At 48.3% G+C, this 12,065-nt stretch overlaps 1 protein-coding gene across 1 annotated transcript in view; it reads right to left on the reverse strand.

Annotated features, from left to right (window-relative positions):
- MYO7A (myosin VIIA) overlaps positions 1–12,065 on the reverse strand; it is a 122,545-nt gene that overhangs the window by 32,839 nt on the left and 77,641 nt on the right. Inside the window, exons 34-36 of the mRNA XM_081951757.1 lie at positions 11,035–11,204; positions 9,692–9,882; positions 3,204–3,328 (exon numbers count right to left, since the gene is read on the reverse strand). Of these exons, the coding sequence (XP_081807883.1) occupies positions 3,204–3,328; positions 9,692–9,882; positions 11,035–11,204 (486 nt within the window). The remainder of the gene's footprint in view (positions 1–3,203; positions 3,329–9,691; positions 9,883–11,034; positions 11,205–12,065) is intronic.

The following is a 12,065-nucleotide window of genomic DNA, read 5'->3' on the forward strand; positions in this document are numbered from 1 at the left end:
GAGGAAAACAGACTGTCAATCTTGGCCTGGACCACCAACCAGTACCACTCGGGAAAATGGCACTGTTGTAGCCCGCCAGCAGCCAGCGGAGCTGGCAGCAGATTCGGACAGTGAGGAGGTTGGGGAGGAACCTAGGCCAGTCCTGGAGTCTGGGGAAGGCTCGGACGAGGCCTCTGTGTCGGAGGCAGAGAGGGGGCCAGAGCCGTATGCCAGTTATCAGCTGCCTTCGGAGGCAGGCATCAGTGAAGCAGAAGAACAGCTGGAGCCTGTTCCCAGTGTGCGCATGCGCAGAGTTGCCAGAGGAAGGGAGCAGCTAAAGAACAGGGGTCAACTTGGGAGTAAGGCCACAGGTGGGCGATGAATGGCCCCTCCCAGAGAGAATAAAAGAGGAGAGAAAGGGGAGTGGAGTTTGCAGGAGACATTTAGTTTGCTTAATTGGTTCGTGACTCTCCGAGACTCCTAGCCAGGTTTTGCAGATATTGGCCTGGCAGCTCTCCAAGCCAGAGAAGGTCTGTGACTGTAAATCCTCCCTCAAGAGACTTTGCTGGAGTTGAAGGAGCAGAATTCACATTCAATTAACAAAAGCTTTTTTTTTGTCAGGACCAGGAGTTTGCTTCATGCTCTCGGGAAGCCTCGGTCAGAACAGGGACAATGCACCAATGTTTGTATGTGTGTTGCAGTGGTGGGTTCCGGATCTCGTCACAACTGGTACGCTGCAATGGGGCCGGCTTAGGCAGGCGTGTGACACCCCAGCTGCTTGGCAGAGGTGGCGCAGGCACCGTACACTATGCGTGCACAATTGGCCCATTTCACTCAAAAAGAGGTAAGGAACGCAGGCGGGAAGGCAGGCCCAACAAGTCACCATTCCGGTACGGTGGCCGCTGCTCCCAGCTGTGTTCCGGGCCCTACCTCCTGGAATCCATCACTTGTGTGGTGGTTTCTGTGCATTGGTCCTAAAAACATTTAAAGAATGCTTAATGGAACTGGGTATGTCTAGTTGAATGAAAAGAAGGACTAGGGGAGACATGATAGTATCTTCCAATATCTCAGGGGTTTTCACAAAGAAGAAGGAGTCAAGCTATTCTCCAAGGCACCTGAGGGCAGAACAAGAAGCAACGTATGGAAACTAAGCCAGTGCACGGGTGCCATCTGAGCATGTGTCTGGCCTTTCGTGCATGTGCTTTGCTTGCACACAGGCCTTCAGCACATGCCCACGGCCTCAAAACGTGCCTAAATACGGTGGCACAGAGCCAGAGCAGGCGAGTAGGCCTGCCCGTAATTTCCATTCCCTGTTCGGGTGAACCAATCCAAACCGGCTGAATTCCACGCCTGGGTTCTTCATAATCAAGCCACATTTTTTAACTCGGCTTGGTCTAGGATGGCCGTAGTTTCCCAACTCAAACTATAGTTAGATGGGTAGATAGACAGCCCTAATAAGTTGCTTTCAAAAAGAAGCCCATTCTTTCTTTCTTGACTGGTTTTTGCCCAAGAATGGAAAAACAAAGAGACTCCCTCGAAACAAGAAATAATAAGTAAGATACTGACGTGCGCAGAAATGGACAGGCTGACTCTAGAGCTCAAAGAAATCTGGCACAAATGGTACCGATGGTTAGAAATGAGGGGAAAAGTCCGGGATAGAAAAACACAGACAAGTTAAGAATGGGAAAATATGGTATTAAGAATGTGTGACAGAAGGGAGGGACGATTAAAATATCAAGATAAAGAAATTACCATTCTTAAGCAAATTCCGAAAAAAATTAGAGAAAGAAGGAGGAAGTATTCCTCCTTAGCAAAGAAACTTTACAATAAAGGAGTTTGGTTTAGATGCTTATTGCCAGAGGGAATGCTGATTTTCTGGGAGGGAAACAGAATTAGAATTAACACAGTGGAAGAGGCTGAAGCCTTCACTAAAAAACATTTTTCTCTCCTAGAGGATGAAAATAAGGGAGGTGGTGAAAAATGCAGCAATGTACAAGATATGGGGGAGGAGGGGGGCGTGGCTCCATCTGGGGACAGGGAGGAGGGAGCAATATCAAAAAGGCTCAGATCACAAAAAAAAATGTATTTGAAATATTATTGTAATTGTTGATATACTAGAAAGTGACAAAGAATGAGATGATTGAACACATGATTGATATAATGTAAGAATTCTGTTTATGCTTATCTTTTAAATGTTGTTTTCAAAATTGAAAAAATGGTGAGATTTGGAGGGATTTCCACCACGAGCATGGGAGCTGCCAAAAAATTTTATGCACCTTTGTACCCTTTCCCCATAAATGTTTTAAAAAACCAATAAATCTTAAAAAAAAAAAAGAATGTGTGACAGGTAGGAATTGGATATGTATTTGTATGATTAGTAATTATATAAAAGAGAGGATCAAACGGACAGGTAATCTGACTGACTACACACACCTATGTAATGGATATAAAATGTAATTGTAAGATCTAATCATTATATGGAAACGTTTATGCCAGAAATGTCGCACTATGTCCAATGTTTTTAATGTTTATCTAATAAAAAACTTTTTGTTTTAAAAAAAAGGTTTCCAATATAGGAGACGAGTGGGCTGAACTGGAAGGCGGGGTTAAACGTGTTATGAGTTTGGAATTGTTGCATTGCCGCAAGAGACCAAGTCCACAAACGCAAATGATTCTGCTGACCCTTATCAAGCACCAATTTAGCTTTGACTGTTAGTTGGCCCAGATTCTTGGGTACACATAGTCCTCGACTTACAACCGTTCATTCAGTGGTTTTTTGAAGATATAACGGCACTGAAAAAAGTGACTTATGACCCCTTTTTCACACTTACAACCTTTTACCATCCCCATAATCACACGATCAAAATTCGGATGCTGGACAACCAGATCATATTTACGACCCATATTTGTGCCCCAGGAGGTCACGCGATCTCCTTTGGCGACCTTCTGACAAGCAAAACCAATGGGGAAGCCGGATTCACTTAGCAACCGTGCGATGAACTTAACAAGCTGCAGTGATTCACTCAGCAACGGTGGCAAGCAAGGTCGTAAAATGGGGCAAAGCTCGCTTAACCAATGTCTCGCTTAGCAACCGAAATGTTGGGCTCAAATTGTGGTCGTAAGTTCGAGGACCACCTGCATAGATAGCAATAACCAACTCTTCGGTGCTGTGAACTCACCAAGTTCTTCACACCTGATATTAAGCTCAATTTTGACAGTTTTACCTAAAATAATTGTAGGAGAATTCTTCCAGCGTGTATGGCTTGATCCTCTCTTCGCTGTCACTCATCACCAGCTGGGACGTCCTCACCACTTCTTGTCTCTGATTTGGAGTCATGGTAACCAAAGCCTGGAGGGGAGGGGGGGGCAGAGAAGGTCCCAGTTAGTTACTGCAAATAAAAATGGACTGAAAATGAATAAGAGGAAGTCCTGTGACTGCCACTTTCTTCAACATCCTCCCCAAAATTACATCAATATCTTGCACCACGTATAGTAAGTCCCTAGAGGTGGAGCTCTCAAGGAAGAAATGGAGGAGAACTAAGAGTAGAGGGTAGGAAAGGGAAGAAGAGGGGAGGAGTGGGGGGGGGGAGGAAAGGGAAGTAGAGAAGGGAAAGGAGAGGAGGAAAGAAGAAAGGAGAGAAGGAGAGAAGAAGGGAGGGAAGGAAGAAAGAAGTAGTAGACTTGTTGTAAAAGAAGACGGGTGTATGGTATGGTAGAAAAGCAATCTCGATTATATTGTTAATTGTAGGGGAGAAAAATGGTTATACATGTGAAAAGATAAGACACATTATTAATAATAGTTAGGTGACTGTATATTTGTAAGTGTATATATGAGAATATATCTGCTGAACAAAACTCCGCATTGGCAACAGGAAGGGCATCTGGCCAGTAAATACTTGGCTCCATTCAGTTGCCCAAACTCCACTCTGGCAAGGGATTATGTGGGGGGGGGGGGTCACACACAAACAAAATACAGATAATCCTTGACTTACGACCACCATTGAGCCCAAACTTTCTGTTGTTAAGTGAAACATGGGTTAAGTGAGTTTTGTCCCATTTTACAACCTTTCTTGCCATGGTTGTTCAGTGAATTGCAGCTGTTGTTAAGCTAGTCACACGGTTGTTAAATGTATCCGGCCACTCCATCGGCTTTGACTTGTCAGAAGGTGGCAAAAGGAGATGGCGTGATCCCGGGATGCTGCAACTGTCATAAATGTGAGTCACCTAAAAAGATCTGCGCATGCGCAAAATGTTTAAAGGGGGGGGGGGATTACTGTATTTTTCAGACTATAAGATGCACCGGTGTATAAGAAGCATCAAGATTTCGAAGAGGTAAGTAAGAAAGAAAAGTTTTGGTCCTCCCCGGCCCCCAGGAGCCCTCTGCAGGCTTCAGCAGGGCTGGGAGAAGGGAAAAACGGCCCCCGTTTTGGTGAAAAACGGGTGAAAAACAGCCCCTCAGAGTGTTTCTGGGGGCTGGGAGAAGGCAAAAACGGCCCCATTTTTGCGAAAAACACCCCCTTTTCCCCCAAAATGGGATTCTGGGGTGGGGCTTCGGGAAGCCAAAAATGGCTGTACTCGGTGCATAAGACGCACCAACATTTCCACGCTCTTTTAGGGAGGGGAAAGGTGCGTCTTCTACTCCGAAAAATATGGTACATTTCTGCAATGAAAATTTTTCTGCGCATGCACAGTCAAGATGGTGGCATTGTAGGAGAACCAGTTTGGGGGCGTGGCAGGCCTGGGTCACTGCCTGTTCCAGCGACCCAGGCTGCCAAGTTACTATCGGTTCGGCCGAACTGGCACAACCCGGTCCCCACCTCTGGTTATAAGTATGAAAAAGAATGATCCTCCTAACTCCCTTTTTTCAGTGTGAATTCGGACGGTCACTCAAGAAATGGTTGTGAGTGCAGGACTATCTGTATTATTTCGTCTGTTTTAATTGTGTTTTGACAGCTAAGGAAGTCTTACCAGGTGACCACTGAACAAGTGCCAAGATGCCAAAGTTCTCCAAAACGGGCAACCTCTAGAAATGTGGATTTTAATTTCCCAGAATCATCCTTCCTCCTCCTCTCTGCAAACCCCACCACCTTCTAACACTGATGATGTTCACAAGTTGGGTAATAAAACGTCTGCAAGAAAGCCACGTGCTCAGAGAGCACCAAGGACCCCACAGTCCTCCTCTTTCTCCTCTCCTCCTCTTCCTCCTTCTCCACCCCGTGCTCCTCTCTGCAAACCCCACTACCTTCTAACACTGATGATGTTCACAAGTTGGGTAATAAAACGTCTGCAAGAAAGCCACCAAGCTCAGAAAGCACCAAGGACCCCACAGTCCTCCTCCTTCTCCTCTCCTCCTCTTCCTCCTTCTCCACCCCGTGCTCCTCTCTGCAAACCCCACCACCTTCTAACACTGATGATGTTCACAAGTTGGGTAATAAAATGTCTGCAAGAAAACCACCAAGCTCAGAGAGCACCAAGGACCCCACAGTCCTCCTCCTTCTCCTCTCCTCCTCTTCCTCCTTCTCCACCCCGTGCTCCTCTCTGCAAACCCCACCACCTTCTAACACTGATGATGTTCACAAGTTGGGTAATAAAACGTCTGCAAGAAAACCACCAAGCTCAGAGAGCACCAAGGACCCCACAGTCCTCCTCTTTCTCCTCTCCTCCTCTTCCTCCTTCTCCACCCCGTGCTCCTCTCTGCAAACCCCACTACCTTCTAACACTGATGATGTTCACAAGTTGGGTAATAAAACGTCTGCAAGAAAGCCACCAAGCTCAGAGAGCACCAAGGACCCCACAGTCCTCCTCCTTCTCCTCTCCTCCTCTTCCTCCTTCTCCACCCCGTGCTCCTCTCTGCAAACCCCACTACCTTCTAACACTGATGATGTTCACAAGTTGGGTAATAAAACGTCTGCAAGAAAACCACCAAGCTCAGAGAGCACCAAGGACCCCACAGTCCTCCTCCTTCTCCTCTCCTCCTCTTCCTCCTTCTCCACCCCGTGCTCCTCTCTGCAAACCCCACTACCTTCTAACACTGATGATGTTCACAAGTTGGGTAATAAAACGTCTGCAAGAAAACCACCAAGCTCAGAGAGCACCAAGGACCCCACAGTCCTCCTCCTTCTCCTCTCCTCCTCTTCCTCCTTCTCCACCCCGTGCTCCTCTCTGCAAACCCCACTACCTTCTAACACTGATGATGTTCACAAGTTGGGTAATAAAACGTCTGCAAGAAAGCCACCAAGCTCAGAGAGCACCAAGGACCCCACAGTCCTCCTCTTTCTCCTCTCCTCCTCTTCCTCCTTCTCCACCCCGTGCTCCTCTCTGCAAACCCCACTACCTTCTAACACTGATGATGTTCACAAGTTGGGTAATAAAACGTCTGCAAGAAAGCCACCAAGCTCAGAGAGCACCAAGGACCCCACAGTCCTCCTCTTTCTCCTCTCCTCCTCTTCCTCCTTCTCCACCCCGTGCTCCTCTCTGCAAACCCCACTACCTTCTAACACTGATGATGTTCACAAGTTGGGTAATAAAACGTCTGCAAGAAAGCCACATGCTCAGAGAGCACCAAGGACCCCACAGTCCTCCTCCTTCTCCTCTCCTCCTCTTCCTCCTTCTCCACCCCGTGCTCCTCTCTGCAAACCCCACCACCTTCTAACACTGATGATGTTCACAAGTTGGGTAATAAAACGTCTGCAAGAAAGCCACCAAGCTCAGAGAGCACCAAGGACCCCACAGTCCTCCTCTTTCTCCTCTCCTCCTCTTCCTCCTTCTCCACCCCGTGCTCCTCTCTGCAAACCCCACTACCTTCTAACACTGATGATGTTCACAAGTTGGGTAATAAAACGTCTGCAAGAAAGCCACCAAGCTCAGAGAGCACCAAGGACCCCACAGTCCTCCTCTTTCTCCTCTCCTCCTCTTCCTCCTTCTCCACCCCGTGCTCCTCTCTGCAAACCCCACTACCTTCTAACACTGATGATGTTCACAAGTTGGGTAATAAAACGTCTGCAAGAAAGCCACATGCTCAGAGAGCACCAAGGACCCCACAGTCCTCCTCCTTCTCCTCTCCTCCTCTTCCTCCTTCTCCACCCCGTGCTCCTCTCTGCAAACCCCACTACCTTCTAACACTGATGATGTTCACAAGTTGGGTAATAAAACGTCTACAAGAAAGCCACATGCTCAGAGAGCACCAAGGACCCCACAGTCCTCCTCTTTCTCCTCTCCTCCTCTTCCTCCTTCTCCACCCCGTGCTCCTCTCTGCAAACCCCACCACCTTCTAACACTGATGATGTTCACAAGTTGGGTAATAAAACGTCTGCAAGAAAGCCACATGCTCAGAGAGCACCAAGGACCCCACAGTCCTCCTCTTTCTCCTCTCCTCCTCTTCCTCCTTCTCCACCCCGTGCTCCTCTCTGCAAACCCCACCACCTTCTAACACTGATGATGTTCACAAGTTGGGTAATAAAACGTCTGCAAGAAAACCACCAAGCTCAGAGAGCACCAAGGACCCCACAGTCCTCCTCCTTCTCCTCTCCTCCTCTTCCTCCTTCTCCACCCCGTGCTCCTCTCTGCAAACCCCACTACCTTCTAACACTGATGATGTTCACAAGTTGGGTAATAAAACATCTGCAAGAAAACCACCAAGCTCAGAGAGCACCAAGGACCCCACAGTCCTCCTCCTTCTCCTCTCCTCCTCTTCCTCCTTCTCCACCCCGTGCTCCTCTCTGCAAACCCCACCACCTTCTAACACTGATGATGTTCACAAGTTGGGTAATAAAACGTCTGCAAGAAAGCCACCAAGCTCAGAGAGCACCAAGGACCCCACAGTCCTCCTCCTTCTCCTCTCCTCCTCTTCCTCCTTCTCCACCCCGTGCTCCTCTCTGCAAACCCCACCACCTTCTAACACTGATGATGTTCACAAGTTGGGTAATAAAACGTCTGCAAGAAAGCCACATGCTCAGAGAGCACCAAGGACCCCACAGTCCTCCTCTTTCTTCTCTCCTCCTCTTCCTCCTTCTCCACCCCGTGCTCCTCTCTGCAAACCCCACCACCTTCTAACACTGATGATGTTCACAAGTTGGGTAATAAAATGTCTGCAAGAAAGCCACCAAGCTCAGAGAGCACCAAGGACCCCACAGTCCTCCTCTTTCTCCTCTCCTCCTCTTCCTCCTTCTCCACCCCGTGCTCCTCTCTGCAAACCCCACTACCTTCTAACACTGATGATGTTCACAAGTTGGGTAATAAAACGTCTGCAAGAAAACCACCAAGCTCAGAGAGCACCAAGGACCCCATAATGGAACCCTGAGTTACAAATATTTTCTTCTGTGGGTACTAAGCAAACAATTAAGTAGAAACCAAGATTCTAATGAAGGAGTTACCAAGGGGGGAAAAAAACTACAACACTGTCCAGCGAAGCTACTGCATATGAATAAGGTAGAACCTCCCACCCCTCCCTTCTAGCACTGATCATGTTACCTAGTTGGGTCATGAAACGTCTGCAAGAAAACAACCAGACTCAGAGAGCACTGCGGATACCATGGGACAGTTTTAGAAAATCACTCATTCATGCCTCCATCCATCCACCCATCCTGTGGTGGCTGCCAGTGGCCAGAAGAGCTGGCAGCAATACAATAATAATACAATACAATAGCAGAGTTGGAAGGGACCTTGGAGGTCTTCTAGTCCAACCCCCCGCCTAGGCAAGAAACCCTATACCATTTCAAACAAATGGCTATCCAACATCTTCCAGTGTTGGGGCATTCGCAACTTCTGGAGGCAACTTCTGTTCCTCTGATTAATTGTTCTCACTGTCAGGAAGTTTCTCCTCAGTTCTAAGTTGCTTCTCTCCTTGATTAGTTTCCACCCATTGCTTCTTGTTCTACCCTCAGGTGCCTTGGAGAATAGCTTAACTCCCTCTTCTTTGGGGCAACCCCTGAGATATTGGAAGACTGCTATCATGTCTCCCCTAGTCCTTCTTTCTCTTAAGCTAAACATCCCCAGTTCCTGCAACTGTTCTTCATATGTTTTAGTCTCCAGTCCCAGTCCCCCAGCAGATTCGGACAGTGAGGAGGTTGGGGAGGAACCTGGGTCAGTCCTGGAGTCTGGGGAAGGTTTGGACAAGTGCTCTGTATCGGAGGCAGAGAGGTGGGCAGGGACATCTGACAGTTATCAGCTGCCTTCGGAGCCGGAGATCAGTGGGACAGAAGAATAGCTGGAAATTTCAATTTTCTAAAACTCCTCTGTGGTATCCGCAGTGCTCTCTGAGTCTGGTTGTTTGTAGCTCTGCATGCGCTAAGGAACAAGAGTCGACCTGGGAGTAAAGCCACGGGTGGACAGTGAACGGCCCCTCCCACAGGGAATAAAAGAGGAGCGACAGGGGAGTGGAGTTTGCAGGAGGCCATTCGTTCATTCCTGCATTCTTGCACCTGAAAGATCTCGGCCTGGCCACTCTCCAAGCCTGATCAAGATCAGTAAGGGTGACCTATCTTGAAAGACTGTGGGAGAGGAAAGACTTTGCTGGAGAGGAATTCACTGTCAATGAAATAAAAAGGGGTTTATCGGGACGAGGACTTGGCTTCGTGATGCTGGGGAAGCCTAGATGAGAACACATCCATCCATCCATCCAATTTTGATGGCCTCCCCGTTCAACCGAGTGACTGGATGGCTTCCCCCAGAAAACACCTATTTTTTCTGTTCAAGTGTGTGTCAGGTGATTTACCACGATGTCCGGAGGAGGCGTGGTCATCGTGGGCAGGACGTAGACCGAATCGGTTGGGAAGTCTCCCTTCTGCTTGGTCCGTTCGTTGACTCCATTGGCCCAGCCAGAATTCATCACATTTTCTCCTGTGTCCTGGTCCAGAATCAGCAAATCTCCTTTCAGGAAACTGAGGAACCCGGAGTCATCGCCAGCTGCAGGGAGATGGAATTGGAAGATGTTGGTGTGGAGGACAAGAGGACGATCTGGATCGATCTAGAGAAGACCTCTGTGTGGTTGCTGTGACGATCTGGGCTCCAGAACAATGACCCCTCAAGGCCAAGGATGAACTAGATTAGGGGCCTCCAACTTGGCAACTTTAAGACTTGTGGACTTCAATTCCCAGAATTCCAGCAAAGCTGGCTGAGGAATTCTGGGAGTTGAAGTCCACAAGTCTTAAAGTGGCCGTGGTTGGAGGCCTCTGAACTACTAACGTTTCTCAAGATTAGCAGCTTTAAGAGACGTAGACTTCAACTCCCAGAATTCCCCAGCCAGCCGCAGATAGTTGTCAAGTTATGACTGTAACTGAGCCCAAAATTATGCTCGTAAGTTGCGGTGATTGTTAAAAAGATCGCCGTGTGAACATTAATTGTACAATCGTGGGGTTTTTTTTTTTTTTTTGTGGTGATCATGAAATGAATCACTGCGGTTATTAAGCGAATGCAGAGATCGGTGAGCAGATCTATGATCCGAATAGGGAAAAAGGAAAGAAGGGAGGGAGGGAGGGAGGGAGGAAGGAAGAAAGGAAGGAAAAAGAGAAAGGAGGGAGAGAGAGAGAAAGGAAGGAGTTAAAATAGGAGAAAGAATGGGAGGGGAGGGAGGGAGAATAGGAGAGAAAATGGGAAGGAAGGAAGGAAGGGGGGAAGGAGGGAGGGAGGAAGGAAAGAGGGAGGGAAAATGGGAGAGAAAATGGGAAGGAAGGGAGAGCGAGGGGGAGGAAGGGAAGGAGGAGGGAGAATAGGAGAGAAAATGGGAAGGAAGGGAGGAAGAGAGAGAGAGAGGGAGAGAGGAAGGAAGGAGGCAAGGAGAATAGGAGAGAAAATGAGAAGGAAGGGTGGGCAAAGGCAGCAAAGGAAGAGGAGGAAGAAAGGAGGAAAGGGGAAGGGAGAAAAAGGAGAAAAAGGAAGGAAGATGAGAGAGATGGGACAGTGTGGGGGAGAGAGGAGGGGAGGAATGGGAGGGAGGAAAGAAGGGAGGAAGGAAGGAGAAAAAAAAGGGAAGGAAAGGGAAAGGAAAGTGTTTTCACTTGAGGAATGTACTCTTTCCATTCCCTTCACTAAATCCTTCCGTTCGGCTCCTGGGCTCACCTGGATTTGGGTTGTCTTGCAGGGTGACTACATATTTCGATCTTTTTCTCAGCCCTTCCAAGAAGGTGACCACGAGGTCACGGATGTCTCCTGCGTTGCTGGACGTGAAGGTGTACTCGTCGCCTTTGATGGTCGCCAACGTGAAACTCTGTCCCTGGAGTTTGCCTCCGCTGCAGAAAACACAACCAAAAAGAAAAAAAAATTCAGCCTGGGGACCAGACCCAACATTGTAACCCTAAAAGTCTTCTCAACTTGTTAGCAAAAAAAAATCGACTTGGCTTCCTTGGGCAAACACAGGGTGGCTATTAGAAAAGGAATCCTGCCACTGCTGAAGGAACGAGATGTCTTCAGGTTGCGTTGTGGCCCACCAGTGGATCTGGCAGCAGACTCAGACGGTGAGGAGGTTGGGGAGGAAGATGGGCCAGTCCTGGAGTCTGGGGAAGGCTCTGATGAGGGCTCTGTGTCGGCGGCAGAGAGGGGGTCAGGGCCGTCTGACAGTTTTCAGCTGCCTTCGGAGTCAGACATCAGTGAGGCAGACGAACAGCTGGAGCCTGTTCCCAGTGCGCGCATGCGCAGAGCTGCCAGGAGAAGGGAACATCTAAGAAACAATGGCCGACTCAGGAGTAAGCTGACAGGTGGATAGTGAATGGCTCCTCCCATGAGGAATAAATAGGACCTAAAGGGGAGTGGAGTTTGCAGGAGTTCAATTCATCAGAGTGAAGATCTATTCCTGGCTCCTTGCCAAGGAATTGCTGCTACAGCATGGTGTTTGGAAGATATCGGCCTGGCAGCTCTCCAAGCCTGATAAAGGTCTGTAGTTGTGAAATCTCACGAAAGGCTCTTGGCCGGGACTTTGCTGGAGAGGAATTCCCTTTAACCGAAATAAAAGGGGTTTTATCGGGACGAGGAGTCGGCTTCATGATCTTGGGAAGCCTGGGTCAGAACAGGTTGATTCTGTGTGTCCATCACACACACATACACACACACACACACCATCATCATCCGTTTGGAGGAAGCATTATGGAATCTAT

Source organism: Natrix helvetica (assembly GCF_964273705.1).
Source record: "Natrix helvetica genome assembly, chromosome: 4".
NCBI lineage: Eukaryota > Metazoa > Chordata > Lepidosauria > Squamata > Natricidae > Natrix > Natrix helvetica.